The 20347-nt window shown below is 36.6% G+C and overlaps 1 protein-coding gene across 1 annotated transcript in view; it reads left to right on the top strand.

The window, feature by feature from the left end:
• Positions 1-20347, top strand: part of DCAF10 (DDB1 and CUL4 associated factor 10) — a 42469-nt gene that overhangs the window by 5318 nt on the left and 16804 nt on the right. The window contains exons 2-3 of the mRNA XM_024559974.4: positions 6737-6850; positions 18446-18643. Coding sequence (XP_024415742.3) covers positions 6737-6850; positions 18446-18643 — 312 coding nt within the window. The remainder of the gene's footprint in view (positions 1-6736; positions 6851-18445; positions 18644-20347) is intronic.

Genomic DNA, 20347 nt, shown 5'->3' with positions numbered 1-20347 from the left:
GACACAATGGTTGAAAATACAAAGGAGGTTTATTCATCAATATTTGGCTAATTCCTGAAGAAAATGAGGTATTGAATAGATAAGATAATGGGGCAAAAGCGTATTCGAAGAGATAATAGCTGAGAACTTTCTGGAATTGAAAAAAAGCACTAAGCCATGATTTAAGAAGCTCAGCACTCCCAAGTAGGATTCCTCCTGAGACATGTAATGAAACTGCAGGACAACAGATATAAAAATCTTAAAGGCTAGAGAAAAAGACCTTCAAAGCAGTAGCTATAAAGGCAGTTAGCCAAAAATAATAGTATAAATTGGTGGTGATTACTTTCAGTATTCTGGGGGAAAACCCTGCCAATATAGATGTCTGTATCCAGCAAGGGTGGGTTCTTTGGCTCTTATAGGAACTAAGATGAAATAAATACCATTTACATAAGCAAAGCTGAGTCAGTTTGCTACCACACCTTTAATAATGGAATTCTAAGTTCAGAGAGAATAAAATGTTTTCAAATGGAAGGTCTGAGATAGTAGAAGGAATGAGGAACAAAGAAAAATGGAAAATATGTATGTAAAATTAATTTTGTCTTTGGGGATTAAAAAAGAACTAAAATAGAAGACAACAATAGCATATACATTATGAAGGAATGTTCTAAATTCCTTTTGTTTTTTGGAGGGAGAATTATATTAATTTTAGGCTTTAATAAGTTTAGTGTGGATTTTAAAAATTTCAAGGCAACCACCAAAAGAGAAGGAAAAAAAATTATTTCTAGATTAGTAGAGGAAAAATGTGGAATAAAAAAATTCTGAAAGAAGATAAGAAAGGGAAAGAAAAACCAGAAAAGGTATAATAAATAAAAAGCCAAAAGAATGGCTAAAAATAAATCCATATGTTACTAATTAATAAATGGAGAGGTACAAAATGTTCAAAAGGATAGAGAAAGATTATTCAGACATTTCAAACAGAAGAAATCTGGTGAGCTTTATTAATGTCACAAAATAGGCTTTAAGGGAAAAAATTATTAGAAATGTGAGGTCACTTAATAAAGAAGCTCAATTCACCTGGAAGATAAAACAGTTCTAAACTTGAATGATTCTTTTAGATTCAATATATCTACACCAAAACTGTTAACTTCAAGGAGAAAACAGATTTATCATAGGGGAAGATTTTCACACACATCATAGTGCACTTCAGTCAATGCGATAAACACAAACATAAGAAGGAACACAAGATATAAACAACACTACTTAAAACCTTGCTGTAAAGGGCACATGTAGGAGGCTGCATTTAGGCCTGCTATTCAGCTAGTACACATTGGTTCAGCTGTTCCATGTGTTAAAATATTGTTATATGTCCACAGCAGTTGAATGGTCACTGCCCCAAGCCCACTGAGTGCCCTCCTAATGCTTCAGCACCTTCCATGGGACCTCCCAGAATGATCCTTTACATAGTAACTAAAGAATTCAGAACTGGCACAGCAAGCTGCCAACAAACATCTCACTGGAGAGCTATCAGCATCCATTCTAATTGCTCTTCACCCATGCCAGGTACTCTTTCCCACACAAAAAACAGATCCATGGGTAAATGCCCGCTGGCTTCTCTTACTGTGGGACTGCGTGCCTTTATCAGGCGCTCTCCCACTTTCACTTGACCATTTGTGAGAACTGCAGCCTCTGGGAGAAACAAATGAAGAGAGCAGTCAAATGAGAGTACCGGTACTGTTGCAGGCACCATCCAAACATGAACTCTCGGCCTGCTGTGCACTTCCACACCAGGATAGAATCTACAGCAGGTGAATGAGGCCTAAGGGAGTGGTTTATGGATAAATGACTTCTGGGATGCAGATTCCTAGTTTTATTGTTCCTACTGAATTGCACCATTATTTAGTGGGATAATTTTGCTAAAACTCACTGAATATCAGCTCACCGTGGGCATTAACACTCGTTAATGAAAATGGCTACCAACATAAATCTGTATACCATCTATGTTTAGTTGAGTGAACTGAGAAGCAGAAAGGTCATATACAAAGGATTTGTACCCTGGCCTGTGCTCGTAACTGCCATATTACATTACCTCTCATTTGGGATGAGGGATTAAGTTTGATATAATTAAATGTGGTATATCAGTAAATTACTTTTGTGAGTTAATATTATCAAATACATATTGAGTACATGAAGTTAACAGCATTATAAAGACTAAAAAATAATTTAATATGCTTACTGTAACTTCAGCAGAAGTTAAAAAGAGGATTCAACCCCATGAACAATTCTGTTGATGTTACTAGTGATTTTTTTTTTTTAATACTTATCAAGACTACAAATTAAGCCCTGGCTGGTGTGGCTTAGTGGATTGAGCACTGGCCTGCAAACCAAAGGGTTGCCGGTTCAATTCCCAGTCAGAGCAAATGCCTGTGTTCTAGGCCAGGTCCCCAGTAGGGGGCACGTGAGAGGCAACTACACACTGCTGTTTCTCTCCCTCCCTTTTCTCCCTCCCTTCCCCTCTCTAAAAAATAAGTAAATAAAATATTTAAAACAAAAAAAGACTACAAGTTATATAAGGACTACCTATTTAATGTGGAAATTCCTGGAGGGGCTTTATGCAATTTTCTATGTCCATGGTTTATTATTATTATTTTTAATATATTTATTGATTATGCTATTACAGTTGTCCCATTCCCCCCCACTCCACTCCATCCTGCCCACGCCCTCCCTCCCACATTCCCCCCCTATAGTTCATGTCCATGGGTCATACTTATAAGTTCTTTGGCTTCTACATTTCCTACACTATTCTTACCCTCCCCCTGTCTATTTTCCACCTATCATCTGTGCTACTTATTCTCTGTACCTTCCCCCCCTCTCCCCCTCCCACTCCCCTGTTGACAACCCTCCATGTGATCTCCATCTCTATGGTTCTGTTCCTGTTCTAGTTGTTTGCCTAGTTTGCTCTTGTTTTTGTTTTAGGTGTGGTTGTTAATAACTGTGAGTTTCCTGTCATTTTTACTGTTCACATTTTTTATCTTCTTTTTGTTAGGTAACTCCCTGTAAATTTCATATAAGGGCTTGGTGATGATGAACTCCTTTAACTTGACCTTATCTGAGAAGCACTTTATCTTCCCTTCCATTCTAAATGAAAGCTTTGCTGGATACAGTAATCTTGGATGTAGGTCCTTGCATTTAATCTTGGGTAATGTAATTATGATGTGCCTTGGTGTGTTCCTCCTTGGGTCCAGCTTCTTTGGGACTCTCTGAGCTTCCTGGACTTCCTGGAAGTCTATTTCCTTTGCCAGACTGGGGAAGTTCTCCTTCATTATGTTTTCAAATAAGTTTTCAAGTTTTTGTTCTTCCTCTTCTCCTTCTGGCACCCCTATAATTCGGATGTTGGAACGTTTCAAGATGTCCTGGAGGTTTCTAAGCCTCTCCTCATTTTTCCGAATTCTCGTTTCTTCATTCTTTTCTGGTTGGATGTTTCTTTCTTCCGTCTGGCCCACACCGTTGATTTGAGTCCCAGTTTCCTTCACGTCACTATTGGTTCCCTGTACATTTTCCTTTGTTTCTCTTAGCATAGGCTTCATTTTTTCATCTGGTTTTCGAACAGATTCAACCAATTCTGTGAGCATCTTGATAACCAGTGTTTTGAACTGTGCATCTGATAGGTTGGCTATCTCTTCCTCGCTTAGTTGTATTTTTTCTGGAGCTTTGAAGTGTTCTGTCATTTGGGCCTTTTTTTTTTTGTCTTGGCGCGTCTGTTACTTTAAGGGGCGGAGCCTTAGGTGTTCACCGGGGCGGGGTAACGCTGGTTGCTGCGCTGTGACGCTGTACGTGGGGGAGGGGCTGAGAGGGAGCAATGGCGCTCGCTTCACTCTCCTCCGGATTTCAATCTTTCATTCCGATACCCACAATCAAATTGGGCCCCTCTGGTGCTGGTTCCCGAGTGGGTGGGCTTGTGCACGCCCTAGGCCCCTGTGGGTCTCTCCAACGACCTCTCCTGTGAGACTGGGAGTCTCTCCTGCTGCTGCCCCAACCCCCACAGGCGTTTTCAATCAGAGGTTTGAGGCTTTATTTCCCAGCACTGGAGCCCTGGGTTGCGCAGTCTGCTTCGTTCCCGCCCTTCATCCTCGTTTATCTGTGCGCGACTGTCGGGCCACAGGGTGCTACCCGCTGCTCTGCCTGCCCCGTTCTCCGCCACTCCAAGTCCGGCCCTCTCGGTTTATCTGTGCGCAAATGTGGGGCCGCAGGGTCTGCTAGTGGTCAGACTGCCTGCCCCGTTTGTCCCACAGTCCGCCAGTCTCTGTCCTGCCATGGCAACACGAGTCCTGTCCACCCGCCCCGGTGCCCGTTTCCGCCCCTCCTACCGGTCTGGATGAATGTTTATTTTTTATTTCCTTGGTGTCGGACCCCCTTGCCGTTCGATTCTCTGTCACTTCTGGTTGTGCGAGGAGGCACAGTGTGTCTACCAACGCTGCCATCTTGGTTCCTATGTCCATGGTTTAGACACGGGCATCTGCATCAAACAAGATTGTGGCTACAATTTCCAAAAATTAATAAATGATTGGAATTTAGAATAATTTGATGAACAATTTGAGTTGCAAGTAATATTATTTGGCAAACATTTTTATAATCTACAGGTTACTTCATTAAGACAATGTTTTAAATTTAATTTATATTACTAATGAATATTTAACACTTCTGAATATCACACTTGACTATATGTAACAGCTACCTCTTGTTTTTTTAAACACACAAGGAAAATTTACAAAGTTTTCACCTAAAAGATCACATATTTCAAAAGAAGGCCCAAAGAAGAAATAACAATGGAAATTAGAAATATGTAGAACTAAATGATAATGGAAATACCTCATGTCTCAAAACTTGGGGTATATATATGAGTAAAACACTGGTGTAGTTCAGTGGATTGAGTGCTGGCCTCCAAACCAAAGAGTCGCCAGTTTGATTCTCAGTCAAGCCAAGCTGAGAATCTAAGCTGGTTGCTGCTAGTGCCAGGCCTGGGGCTCACAGAGGCCAGCTGTTGCTTGCTTGATAGGGTTTAGGAAGTTGTGAAGCATGAACTAAGACCAGCCATTCATATGGAAAAGCAGTTTAGGTGGGCCCAAGTTGGGTGGGGTAGAGTCTCAGGGCAGGGCAAACAGTGTTAGCCGGGCTGAAGGAATCTCAGAAATGGTACCAGCTTGCTGACTCTGGGGGGAGGGTTCAGAAAAGGGACAATCGTGTATGCTTGCCTTAATACCAGCCACTTCAGTTCCTCTCTGAATGCCACTGGTGCCTTTTAAGCTGCCACCCTGGTGCTGGAGCTCAGAGGGAGTGAGTGAGTCTTAGTAGGTGAGTCCATGTGTGGATTCTTTAAGAGGAATTCTTGAGGCTCTAGCAGTTTCTTCCACCAACTTGGTCCCTGCTGGTTTTTGCAGCAAGAAGTTGTGGGGACTTACCTTCCTGGCACTGGAACCCTGAGCTGGGGGACCTGTCGTGGGGCTGGGATTCCTTGCTCCCATATTATCCCCCTGAATTTTTATCTACCACAAGTGGATGTGGGACCAGCCAGTTCTGAATCTTCTCCTCTCCTAGCAGTCTGAATGGATGTGGGTTCTTTAATTCTGTTCAGTGGAAGTTGTCAGACTTCCACTCAACTCAGCTTGACAGTTCTGAGTGATGGTGGTTCTGTATTTTAGTTGTAATTTTGATGTGATTGTGAGGAGGTGAGCTGTGTCTACGTACACTGCCCGTCTTGACTAGAAGTCTGGGAAAGGTTTATTTAGTAGATTTTTTCCCTCTCCAACTTTATTTAAAAAGTTCTTTCTTAATACAAAAGTTTGACTATTTGAAATTCTCTGTGATGCCCAAAGTGTACAAAATTCCACTTGTTATTAGAACTATAAATTGGGAAGACTCGCAGTTTCAAAGACTCAGGATTTCATTTATTGGATCTCATGTGAAAGAGCAGTGCCCAAAGAAAACTAAACTTAATCAAAATCAATAAACGGTAATGGATTTTCAGAAATCAACATGGGGCTTGTAAAAGGTTTATGAAAATACAACTTTTTAATAGGGATGGTTGAAACTAGAGACAATACTAAAAACACCATAAGGAAAAGATTGTTTGACTGTATTTAATTGGTAGGACATATACCAGATCTTTTACCAGGACATATACCAGTGTGTTTTAGTAGATACTGATACAGAAATACATAAACTTGTATAAGATTTTTTTCCTCTGAGTTGCCTCGTGTATGCATGTTTTTCTGCACTCAGCCTTTCTCATTTAAAAACATGTTTTGGAGTTCTTCTAAATATCCTATCCATATAAAACTATCCCTTTTCAAAAGTTGTACCACATTGCAAAGTATTATGTACCATGACTTATATAATCAGTCATTCCTTCTTTTGTGTGCATTAAGACTTCTTTCCATTTTTTCTTATAATAAAGCATATGTTCTTTGTATTTATGAATGATTGTGTCTAAATTGGATACTCAGAAAAAAATTGCTGAGTCAAAAAGTCTAGTGGTACTCTCCAAACATAAACTGTACCAGCTTCTCCTCCACCGTAGTATATGAGAGCACCATCTTCTGCTAATGCCCATAGTGGATAGTGTCAGTATTTTAAATATTTGCTACTAACATGGGCAAAAAGAAGTTATTTACTTATAGTTTGTGCAATTATAAATAAATGAGTATCAGTAACCAGAGAATGCTAGAAAACTAAGCAAGAGAAATGTGTCATTTGCTTCCAGGTCAGTGCTGACAGTTGCCTGTGAACAGACTGAAGTTCTGCTTTTTGACCCTATATCATCAAAGCACATAAAGACACTTTCTGAAGCTCATGAAGACTGTGTGAATAATATCAGGTTAGTATTATGGTAAAAAAGTGAACTTCATTAGTGTGACCCAAAATACTCTGTTTGGGAATTTTGTGAACATGTGTAATGACACATTTGTGAATTGTGAATGTTACCCCTTGAGAACCTTATCCCTTCAATTACAAAACTTACTGTTAACTTTTTTGAATTGGAATCTCTCTAAATTGCATTTTCACTTTCATATGATTTTCTTTTTCTTTTCATATACTAGGGTCATCGTTATGAATCTCGGCCAGTATTGTAATAGTCCTGTAATGCTTTTAGACTAATGATTTGTGTAGATTATGGTCGTCCTGCTACTAAGCCTGTCTCACCACCACCCCCAAAATTCACACTGTTGAGGGGAAAAAGCACATTTGCACAGAGAAATTCTTTATAGCATTGTTGGAAGCTCCTTAAATTCTCAATAATGTGGGAAGCAGATAACAGTTGAACATCTTAGTGGATTAATATGCAGTCATTAAAATGATGGTCAGAAAGACTACATGGCAACATAGACAAATGCTTGGGATAATACAGGTTAAAATCATGATAAAAATTGTTCAAATATGATGTGCAGAATAACAGATTAGAAGGAAATATTTTAAAATGCTAACAGTGGATGAGTTAGAATGGATGGATTATGAGTGATTTTCTATTTTCTTTTTTTTTTTTTTTTTTGCTCAGCACTGTCACACATTTCACATACTATTTTCTAAATCTTATATAAAGAGATCATATTTTTATAATGATTACTTCTAATTTTCAAAAAATAAGAAATGTGGAAATTACTTCTAGTCAAGATGACATACTGAGTTTTAATGTAACCTGTGCTCCAGACACATAGAACAAAGGACTAAACAGCACAAAAGGTGTACCCAGGCCGTGAAACAACAATAAACATTTTCGTGGGCCATACATTGAACACAGACACAAAAATACCAGCTGGGTTTAAACCACAAGCCCACTGGGCTTCAGCATGGCACGGACTTGCAGGCGTTGGGCCCCTGGTGGGAATCAGAAGTGCCAACGTGCTTCATGTGAGGCAGAAGCCAGAACTACCACATCAGTGCAGGGGTTTGGTCAGAATGTCTGTCTCATTTGTGAAAGGCTGAAAAGTGGAAAAAGCTGTTAACTACCCGGGGCTGTAGGTTTTAGCTGATCAAGACAGACTCATGACGTGGAGTTGATGAAGCCGTTAATGAGTCAGTGACTGAATGTGTTTGTGTGATATCTCCAATATCATCATGAAACTGGAGGCCTTAATGTCATTATGAGGTCTAATTGTGGGTTAGAGGTCCAGAAACCCAAGCAGGAAAAACTATAAAACCATTAAATAGGAAGAAAGAGAGGAAAAAAATTAAAAATCTTTCCTACTCAAAATGAACCTACAACCAAAATTCCAAAACTCACGAAGACATCTAATATGTCATAACAAAATCAGTGATCAGAATAGGCATTTTCTCTGGATGAAATTAATTTTATGGAGTAGTCCAACAAAGACTTTATTTTTAAAAATAAATCATTTTATTTATTTTTTTTGACTAGGTAATACATGCACGTGGTACAAAATTCAAAGATACAAAAGGGTAAACAGTGAAAAGTAAGTCTATCTCCCACCTCTGTCCCCTAGCCACCCAGTTCCCCTCCCCAGAGGCAACCACTATTACCAATATCTTGCTATCTTTTCTGAGATAGTTTGTGCATGTACAAGCATATACACTCACACATACACTTTTATATAAATGGTAGCATTCTATACATACTATTATGTACCTTGGCCTTTTTATTTCATAGCATATTTAGAAATCATTCCATATTAGTATCCATGGGATGATCTTATTCTTTTTAACGGCTGCATAGTATTCCATTGATTGGAAGAAATTTTAAAGCATTTTTAGGATGCTCAAAGAAATAAGAGGTACTTTCCATTTAAAGAGAACTCAAAAATTATGAAACAAAAGAGATACAACCAGAACAGGTTAATGAATGTGGAAATGAACCAACTAGAAATCATTGTGGTTGGTATATAAAAAACTCAATAGATGGGAGAAATTCATCCTTTATACCTTTAATGACAGAATTAGTGAGTTAGAAAATAGTACTAAAACATTCATCCGAACACAGAAAAAAGATATAAATATGAAAGAGTAGTTAAAAGACGTGGAGGATTAATTGAGAAACTCCGAAACATGTATAAGAATTACAAAAAAAAAAAAAGAAGAAGATGCAGAGAACTGAGTTTCAAAGACACAGAGGGACACACAGGCTGAGAATTGTTAGCACTGAAGAAGGACCTGAGTCATTCCGTCAAGAGCAAACTTAAGAATGTCGAGTAGGTTAAACAAAGAAAAATTGACATCTAGACAGGTTGTGGTGAAACTAGAATATCAAAGATAAAGAGAAAAATCTTAAAAGCCACCAAAGTTGGAAGCCAGATGACTTACAGAGGTATGATGATTAAATTAGCAGGAGGTTTCTCATCAGCAACAGCTGATGCTAGGGGAAAATGGAACAGTATCTTAAATGCTGAGGCAATACCTTATCATATCCAAGTAAACTGTTATTTTAGAGTGAAGACTTTTAATGAGGTGAAATGATAAATGTTACTAGTTGTTAATAGCAGAAAGATAACTCAGGGATTTTTCAGGGGTACATTTATAACAAAATTAAAATTCTAGATTAGTACAATCCAATAAAATTATAATTCTGGCTCCATATGCAACTTAAAATTTTCTAGTTATGTTAAAAAAGAAAAGAGAAACACTTGAAATAAATTTTTAATAATACATTTTATTTAATCCAGTGCGTCTAAAATAGTATTTCAGGATATCATCAGTATAAAATTTATTGAGATATTCTACCTGTATTTTTTCATGCTAAATCCTCAAAATCCAGTATGTATTTTACACTCACAGTACATCTCACTTCAGACTGGCCACATGTCAAGGATTCAACAGCCACACGTGGCTAATGGCTACCAAATTAGACAGTATAGTTGTAGAGAGTAACAAAAATAGGTTGTATGTACAGGGCCGTTTTGTTTCGTGGGGAGGTATGACTGTTAAGGTCTCTGTCATGTTCAGGAAGAGATAAAAATATAAAGTCATATAAAGTCTGAAATCAGATTCTTTCAGAACAATATATAATTAAGTATATACAATAAAAAACTAAACTAAAAGTAATTAAAATAATAGAAATACAGTTTACAGCTTCCAAACCAGCCAAAGAGGAGGGGAAAAAGAATATTGAAAACTTGCTCAGCTCAGAAGACAGGAAAGCTTAAAAAAGTAAATAAATAAAGGAAAGGAAAGATATAATAAATAGAAAATAAGAAGTAAAAATAGTTCTGAATACATGTGTAGTTCACAGAAAGTATAAATGGATTGATCTTTACTTAAAAGACACAGAGACAGCAATTTGAATTAAAAACAAAATTATTTATATACTCTTTATAGAGAAAACAAAACTAAGACTGCCCAAAAATGGGAAAAGAAAACTGATACAGGCTGTCATTATTGGACAGATGGAAGACCAAAGTCTTTAGTAAGGATAAAATGCAATAGCATATATTAAAAAAAAAAAAAGAAAAACACACCAAGAAGGTATATAATCGTTAATTTGTATGCAACTTGAAATATATGTGTACAAAGTAAAGATGGAATGATAAGGAATTACAAGTCTATAGTCATACTGAGAGATTTTAATACAGTTTTGTCCAAAACTAGTAAATCAAGCAGGTAAAAATTAGAGTATAGAAAATAAACTAGAAATGCTGCATAAAATTTTAAATATGTATATATTTTTAATGTATAGTTGATCTGATAAGAAAGAAAGGAATCCTAGGGCCAAAAATGAAGTGGAAGCAGGCATGCGAGAAAATAAACAGGCATTCAAGCTGTGTTTTACCACAGAGGCATCAGCCTAATGCTGGTGACCTTGAGTGTCTGTTTTGACATGTATGAGGAGTACAGAGGACAGGAAAGTTAATTCTGAAAGTTAATTGAAGGTGAGGAGCCTAGTAGAAAACTCTGCAGAAGGGTGAGACTCCGAAGGGTTATACTCCGAAGGGTTATACTTTTAGCATAAAGGTGACCTAGAAATAACTCACTGTTCGTCGAGCCTGTGGCATTGGGTAGAGGAGCGTCAGAGTCTCTGTGAATTTCTCACCAGCCTTCATGCATGAGTGGAGCCAAATTCTCACTACCAAGTGTTCCAAAAACCAATGCAGATCTTCTCTGGAGGAGAAAACTAAGTGTCATAAAGAAGTCAGTTCTTCCCAAGTCAGTCTGTGTATTTAGTGCAGTTTTAATCAAAATATCAAGTTTTTAACTTGATTTTAAAAGTCATGCTGAAGAGCAAAGTGCCAAGAATATCTGGAACTGTTCTGAAGAGGACTAAGATGGTGTGAGTACTCACCTCTCCAGATATCAAACGTAGTCTTGGGACAGGGATAGATTAAGTGACCAATTGAATGGAATGGAGCTTCCAGAAACTCGACATATGATAGCAGGGGACTTATAATCATTGTGGGGGCGGGAGGGTGGAAAACAGAATTGGTTATATATATACATGAAAAAATAAATAAAATTAGATTTTTATCTCATACCATAACTAAAAGTAACTGCCAGTTAGATTAAAGACTTAATTATAAAAGCAAACCTTTAAAACTTTAGAAGAAATACAGAATATATTTACGTTATAAGTATGAGAAAGAATTTTTTGTAAGATAAAAAAGCATAAACCATTAAGGATTAATAAGTTCTACTACATTAAAATTTAAAACTTTATTGTAACCAAAAACATAGGAGTATGAGAAGGTAAGCTATGGGTTGGTGGGAGAAGATATTTTCATTGCAAATAACTAAAAAAAGGATTTATATCCAGAATATATGAGACAGTTATCCTGGAACAAAATAGGCAGAGAATCACATACGAGAAACTAAAATGAGCAATAAATATGAAATGATTTTCAAGCTTACTATTTATCATGGAAATACAAATAAAGAAAACAAACAATAAATATCAAGTGTTGACAAAGATGTTGAGAAATAGAAACTTGTAGATAGTATTGATGGAGTATAAATTGGTAAAATTATTTTGAAGAGAAATTTAGCAACATATGGTAAAACTGAAAATCAATTAAAAAAAAATACATGTGAGCAAGGAGGTATGTTAAGAAGGGTTATTATAGCACTTAGTATTAGAACTTGGGAATAAATCTCCAAGAGGAAGATAAATTCTGGTATACTTCTACAATGGAATACTATACATCAGTTAAAATACATCTTCTAGATGTATCCCTAGAATCAGATGGGATACATCTCAGAAATTCAAGGTTGAGCCAGAAAAGGAAATTGTAGAATGAGCTGTACAGTGTGATACCATTTATATAAAGTTTGAATATATACAAACACAAGCTTAATGATGGCATGTTTTTTGTATGTTTGTTCTCTGCTTTATCCCCAGCACCTAGAACTGTGCCTAGCACATAGTGGGTGCTCATTAAGTATTCACAGAATAAAGTGCAAAACAATGTTATATATTGATTGTTTATGGCTATATACTTACGAATTTATGGTATTAAAAACTTGCATGGGGAGTGACAAATACCAAATTTTGGATAGTGGTTCCCTCTGGAGAGGGAGGGAGGGGAATGGGATTGGGGAGGGGTATACAGGGTATTTCAACTGTGTTTGTAATGTTTTAAAAAATCTGAATGATACAAAATGTTCAAATTGGATAAAGCTGGGTGGTGGGTATCACAGGTGTTTGTTATATTCTTCATAATTTTCTCTATGTCTAATATTTTATAATTTAAAATTTTGTTACCTCAAAAAGTAAAGACATATAACAGGTTGTTTGCCCCTACTCAGAATGATCTCTGACGAATCTGTTATTAGAATTTGTTCTTATTAATGTCAGCTCTTATTTGCTGCTATCAGTGTGCCTGGCCTAGTACCCCACACCTACAAATTTGAATCTGTTTCTTATCTGTTGGTTAGAAAAACAGATTTTAAAGGTTTTTAGAAGTACATATAAATTAAGAGTTTTGAGTAAAGATCTGAGGAGTCCCTGGATGAGCTTAAGTGTGTTCCTTAATAATAGTGACGTCCATTTTTTGAGGGCTTACGTGCGCCAAACCTTTTGTGGAACACTTTTCAGGCATTGTATTGTTGAATCCTCACGGTATCCTGATGTGAGACAGATACTGTACCCATTTTAAGGAACGAAGAGATTGCAAGGCAGAGGGAGAGACTTGCCCAGGTCTTCTGTGTAAGTGGTGAAGCTGGGGTTCTTGCTCGGTTCCGTTAGGCCACGTCACGTGCTGTTCGGGGCTGGGCATGCGCTTCCTGGTTTGGTTCTAGGTAGTCGTTTTCCACGTACTCAGTAATGTCTTCTAGTTCATTTCATAGTTTTGAGGTTTGCTTATTTTGTAAAATAAAAATGTTGATGTGGAGAGTATTTTCTGTTGCTTCATACTTAGGGAAAGTAAGGGGGAAAGTAGGAAATTTAAAGTCTTAAGCCCATTGTACAGGCTTACTTATCACTCGTGAGGACGCTGTATGTGGATTCGAGTCCATTTAATGATCAAGTTCCCCCGGCCCCCCCATTACACAGTTCTAGGGGAAACTGAGGTTATCATAAGAATACTTAGTGATATGGCAATTAAAAAACTAGTACCCATTTAAATATCACAGAATCTACTTTTCCCTTCCTCTGTCTTGGTTGGTCTCTTCCTGATTGTTATATTTCAAACAATATACTATAAATGCAGTGAACATGAAGTTTCTTATCTTGTAAAGGACATAGAATTTCACAAAGTAATGTTATAGAATTGATCGATTACATATGAAATTATTGGAAAACGAGGAGTTAGACTAGTTATCAATTAGAGAAAAGAAGATGACAGAAAGGATGACATGATAGATACTTCAAACAAGTATGTGTCTCACAGGACCAAGGAAAAGCCCTTGGGAAAATTGATAAAGCCCTTGAATATTATACAGAGGATGACTCTCTTTTTTTCTTACTTTTTATTGAATTTACTGGGATGACATTGGTTTGCAAATCCATATAGGTTTTAAGTGTACAACTCGATAAAGCATCATCTGCACACTGCATCATGCACCCATCGCCCTGAGCAAAGTCTCTTTTGTCTCCTTTTCCCCCCTTTGTCCACCTTCACCTCCCACCCTGCTTTCCCTCTGGCTATCGCCACTCTGTGGTCTGTGGGAAATGCCCCTCTTTGATTTTAGTGCAGAACTCAAGTACGAAGTAAGAATGCAATATTCTGCTGTCATAATTTTATTGGAAAGATTATGCAAAAAAACCCAAATATTTAATTTATTCTTGTTCTAAGAATTTGCATATAGTTAAATAAATGTAAGAAAGGCTTATTTTCATGATTTTTAGTTGTTCTTTTTAGGTAAATATTCAACCTTTTCTTACCCTTGTACAATGAAGTGTTGGCACCTGTTTTAAGAAAATACATTTCAATTGCTGTTATCCTTTACCAGTTAGTTACCTTCTGATAATGAAGACCTCGGTCTATCTAGATGTCAGTTTATCGAGAGCTGTTATAGTCGTACGCTGGGGTTTGATGGGGACATAGGAGAAGTTCTGTGATTCACAGGTTTCAGTGTGGGTGAAGGAGAGTCTCTTGTTTATTAGGGACTATGGAGTTGAAAACTATATTACAATTATTAACTGATTACACTAGGCTGAGTTTTAATTTGACAGGGTTGAACCAGATCTCCCAAGAACTTGTCTCAAACTTTGCATTCTCTGCATCTGCTTCCTTTGGGGTAAGAAGTGCAGGTGCTTTAACTGGTCTCCTAGTCTGCATTCCTAATTTTCTGTAATTTATCTACTCTCTTTACCAGTGATTCTCCAATACTAAAATTTTTAACAGGTAATACTTTGAGGCAAAAAGTGAGAAAACTAAAGTCAAAGTACTGAATTTTTCATTAAGGTAAATTTATTCAATTCAAAATGATTGGCTTTTGTTTTCATATTATATTCTTTTACATTATTGATATTAAAATATGCTTTCATGTAACAATGGTAATTTTTTAAATAGCCTTATTATTTTATTTTTATTTAAACCCTACTTTATTTTATTTTTTATGAAAATCCAAGAGTTTTGGAACCTAGCCACCTCAGAGATCTTTCTGAAATTTGTATTTAATGATGTCACTCTCCTGCGTTAAACCCTTCAGGGTAGACTGCTGTGGCCCACAGCAGTATAATCCCACCGGGGTTTCAATCCATGTGTGCATTGTATTTTCTCTAGACTACACAAAATGCCTTAGGTACATATTTTGCCCTAAATTTTCAAATGTACAAAAGATACTCTTATTTATGATGGTGATCAATTTATTTTGAAAGTTTGGCCTTGTGTTGTTGTGGGTTTTGCAATTACATAATCCCTGTCATGTGTGGAAGTCATTAAAAAGCCTCATCAGTAAAGGTAAAACTATAAGGGGAAAAGTGGACTTGACAATATAATAATTAAAATTTTGATATAGTATGAAAACATAAACCACATTGAAAGATAGAAACATGTGGAAAATATATTTAACACACTATTTGAAAAACTGAGGTATATATTTGTTACTATAAAGAGATTTTATAACTCAATACTAAAAATAATATTGCAAAAGGAAAATTGGAAACATGAATAGCAATTCACAAAAGAAATACAATCTTCCAATTAATATGGAAAAGTTCACCTGTAATAAAAATAAAAATTTCAACCTAAGACAAGATGATTTTGCTCGGGCTGGTATGGCTCAGTGGGTTGAGTGCTGGCCTGCAAACGAAAGGGTCGCCAGTTCAACTCCCAATCAGTGCTCATGCCTGGGTTGCAGGCCAGGTCCCCAGCACGTGAGAGGCAACCACACATTGATGTTTCTCTCCCTCTTTTTCTCCCTTCCTTCCCTTGTCTCTAAAAATAAATAAATAAATCTTTTTTTTAAAAACAAGATAATTTTTTTTCTAGTACTTAGCAGAATTAAAAAATGTCTGTGTGGCAAGGTTTGGAGAAATGGACACTCCTAACTGCTGGTGGAACTGTATTGGTATGTTCTTTTGAGGATAATTTGGCTATATGTATCAAAAGCCTTATACTTTTTAAAATCCCTTTTTACTTAGCAATACATTTTACTGGGAATATACTTAGAAAAATAACTAGGGATATGGCTTTGCTGGTGTGGCTCCGTGGATTGAGTGCTGGCCTGCCAGCCAAAAGGTCACCCGTTCTAGTTCCAGTTAGGGCACATGCCTGGGTTGCCCTAGCGGACCAGGTCCTCAGTAGGGGGCACTCGAGAGGCAACCACACATTGATGTTTCTCTCTCCCTTTCTCCCTCTATTCCCCTCTCTAAAAATAAGTAAATAAAATATTTTTTTAAAGAAAAATAACTAGGGGTATGATTAATATTTGGCCGTTAGGATGTTTATCGTAGTGTTTTATAATAGTAAAACATTGCCCTGGCTGGTGCGGCTCAGTGGATTGAGTGCCCACCTGCAAAACGAAAGGTCACCAGTTTGATTCACAGTCAGGGCACACGCCTGGGTTGCAGGCCAGGTCCCCATTTGGGGGCGTGTGAGAGGCGACTGGTTGATGTAGCTCTTGCACGTAGACGTTTCTCCCCCTCTCTTTCCCCCTCCCTTCTCCTCTCTCTAAAAGTAAATTTTAAAAATATTAAAAAAAAAATATTTGTCAATAAATCTTCAGTGACATGGCAAAATATTTATTAGATAGTATTAGGTTTGCAATATAAGCACAATTATTTTTGGTGGTGGATTTTTTCTTTATTAAAAAATATTTTCAATGGGCGTGCATTTATAATTCAGACATAATTATTGGGAATCATTATAGAATGAATTTATGATATATTCTCTCCTTGTCTCTGCTTTTTCATACACAGCACTCCTAACAGCCTCTCAGAGAACATCATGCTTACATGCCTCTGTAGGAGGTCCTGGCCATCTTCTAAAGTCAGTTCAGATGACACCACCATGAAGTCTTTCCTAACTTCTTTCTTTTCTTTGCTATTCCACATAATTATTCCTATAATTATTTATGTGTATTGATAATGTCTTTTTCCATCAGGCAGTGAACCCCTACCTTATTCATTCATTTAATAAATATTTGCGAGTGTTTATTATGTGCGTGACACTGTGTATGTTGGGTACTGCAGATCTAACCATGAACTATGCAGACAGGATCCCCCTGCCTTCAAGGAGTTGATAGCCTTGCAGAGTTACAGCCTTGTAAAGTACACTGTAATATTAAGCTTTGTGATAGAAGTGTAGAGTGCTTTGAAAGGTTAGAAGATTCGTAAATCTACCCCAGGCTGGATAGAGAGAGAGGGCTTCCTGGAGGGGAACGGTAGCTGAATATGAAAGAGAAAAGTTTAGACAGGTCAAGGGGTGGGGGAAAGTGGTTTCAGGTAGCAGAAACAGCCTAAACAAAGGCCTGAAATTTTAAAACCATGTTCAGTTTCAGGGAGTCATGGTATTTGTGGATTTTGAGATTGATTTCTTTTTTAAAAGATTTTATTTATTTATTTATTTTTAGAGAGGGGAGGGGAGGGAGAGAGGGAGAGAAACATCAATGTGTGGTTGCCTCTCATGCCCCCCCTACTGGGGACCTGGCCCACAACCCAGGCATGTGCCCTGACTGGGAACTGAACCAGCGACCCTTTGGTTCAAGGGCTGGCACTCACTCAACCACTGAGCCACACCAGCCAAGGCTGAGATTGATTTCTGATAGAAAATAATTATGTATAATTTTATCTTGGAAGAAGCTCCAGAATTCATTTCTTCTGCAAGAGTTTAGGAAGTTATGTTAAACAGTCTATGTTAGAGAAAGCATCCTAGTATTGAATTAGGCAGAAATTCAAGTGTAATTGTTAGGTTTATTATTTTTTTAAGTGTTTGTATAAAATATATTCTCACTAAGGACTGAAAAATTAGTGTGAAATAATTAAAAGTTCAAATTACGGAGTATTTTAATGGTCTAGCTTATGATCTTGACTGGTCCTAATAAAATGGTGCTAAGTGAGATTATTTGGGGAATGCCTTTAAATTAATAGATGAAAATGGTGGCATTTTAATACCAATTTTTGTGTGTAAATGTTAGATAGAAAGAGATGCTACTTGTAGCAGAGTAAACATTTCTCATAATCTTGAACCCTAATGTCTTCCTTGGCAATCAAATCTTCAAAATCTCTGTCTCTCTGTCTCCTATTAAATTGTTTCTCACCATTTGTCTTTCCCTATACAGATTTTAAAGTTCTTCTTTCTCTTTAGCACTGTACTCCAAATACCCATCCCTATTTTTACTTCCAAATAAAAATCAGTATTGTAAAGCCAATGGGTACAATTGCGGTGTGGCCCTCATTAAATGAGTTTCTTTCCTTGTAATTGTGTGAATTATACTTACTATCTATTGTATATCAGAATCATTGGATTTACACAGTGAATTTGCAGTCCTTTTTTATTTATTTATTTTTTGATTAGGTAATAAAGAAACTGTTCTCAAGATTTCTGAAATAAGAGATTAAATAAACCAGTTTTTCTTTTCTGCTTTGTAGATTTCTTGATAACCGGCTGTTTGCTACCTGCTCTGATGACACTACAATAGCACTATGGGATCTGAGGAAACTGAACACCAAAGTATGCACTTTACATGGTCACACTAGCTGGGTGAAGAACATCGAGTATGATACTAATACAAGACTCTTAGTAACATCAGGATTTGATGGAAATGTCATTATTTGGGACACCAACAGGTTTGTGAATAGGAGATTATGTTAGGATTATAAACAACATTTTTATAAGATGGTAAACAAATTCAGTGTTCTGTGTTAGCTTTTATATTTCTTTAGGAGAGAGAAACTCTTTTGAAAGAAAAACAGTCAAAAAGTGATTCTAGCTTTTGTCACTTGCACTTAGTCATATATTGCAGTTAAAAAATAAATTGGAGAAAGTTATATAGAAAGGAGACCAAGTAGCATAGTTAATGATGAAAAATTGTTTATAAGATGAATTTCCTGAACTTGAGGAATTTAAGAAAAAATATTTTTGTTATTTCCTTTGTGGAACTGAAGTGTTTTTTACTCATTGGTTCTTTAATTCTAAATCTATCTATTTTGTCATTTTTTGTACTGTGTTTTCAAGTATTAAAAGAGTGGTTAGTCCCTCTGTTGGAGTGGTACTGATTCCTAGGAGAATGTTGGCAGATGATGCTTGGTGCAGTTTGAGTTGTCACTGTGGGAGAAGAGAGGGGGGTGAGTTTCTAAACATCATACAGTGCATGGGACAGTTTGCACAATGGACCAGTTGTCTCACCTAAAATGTCAGAAATGCCTCTGTTGTAAAACACTTTATAGTTTTTTCTTATGATCTTATGTATTTTTTAGAGAGAGGAAGGAGGGAGGAAGAGAAACATCAGTTGCTTCTCACTAACCTCCAACTGGGGACCTGGCCCACAACCCAGGCATGTGCCCTGACTGGGAATCAAACCAGCAACCTTTTAGTTCCCAGGCTGGTGCTCGGTCCACTGAGCCACACCAGCTAGGGCTGAGTACACTTTAATAAAATGTCTCCTTATAGAGAAATCGATTATTTAAAGCATTGAAATTTGAGAAGTAATTAAAATATATCTCTTGCTAGCTATGGTGAAATAACAATGTAATGATAAACCAGGATCATTTCTGAAATATTCTTTTCAGAGGTCATATGTAAAAAGAGAGGAGATATTCTTAAAGATTTCTATCTATGCATGTTCTTTGAGCCAAAGATAGAGCTACTGATTATCTTTAGACTAAGACCAACATACCTGTTAAAATTTAGAAATATGTTTTTAATTTTAGAAATAAATTTTGATCAGGAATATAAATGATAACTTCCAAATTGATAGAAGAATAAACATGATCAATCCAATAGAGGCAAAGAAGACAGGGGGAAAATCATGTATAAAAAACCAAGTAAACTAGGAAGCCCCAAAATAGGCAGGTAATACAAATATCAATAATCAATAAATGTATATGGACTGAACTAGTCAGTTAAAAGATAATGTTAGTTTGGATTATAAAGCAAAACCCAACTATGTCTTTTTCACAAACACAAAGTTTGAAAGTAAAATCATGGGAAAAAATAACAGGCGAATACAAATCAAAGAAAAACAATTGTTCTTATATTAATAGCAGACAAAATAGAGTTTAAGGCATAAAGCATTATTAGTAAGAAAAAGGAACTATATTAAAATGTTTATTTTACTAGGAAATAAAAGAATTCTTCACTTATATGTACCTAATAATATAGCCTCAAATTATAAAAAGCAAAAATGGACAGAATTACAAGAAAAAAGTCAGAATTCCCATCTTAGTGGAAAATATTAACACCATTCTTTTATTTAGTAATAGATAAAATAGACCAAAATTTAGTAAGGCTAACGAAGATTTTAATCTTATTAATAAGCTTGATCTTTTAGG

Source organism: Desmodus rotundus, chromosome 1 (assembly GCF_022682495.2).
Source record: "Desmodus rotundus isolate HL8 chromosome 1, HLdesRot8A.1, whole genome shotgun sequence".
In the NCBI taxonomy this organism is placed as follows: Eukaryota; Metazoa; Chordata; class Mammalia; order Chiroptera; family Phyllostomidae; genus Desmodus; species Desmodus rotundus.
The sequence above is the reverse complement of the archived record's forward strand: the minus strand, read 5'-3'. Positions and strand labels throughout refer to the sequence as shown.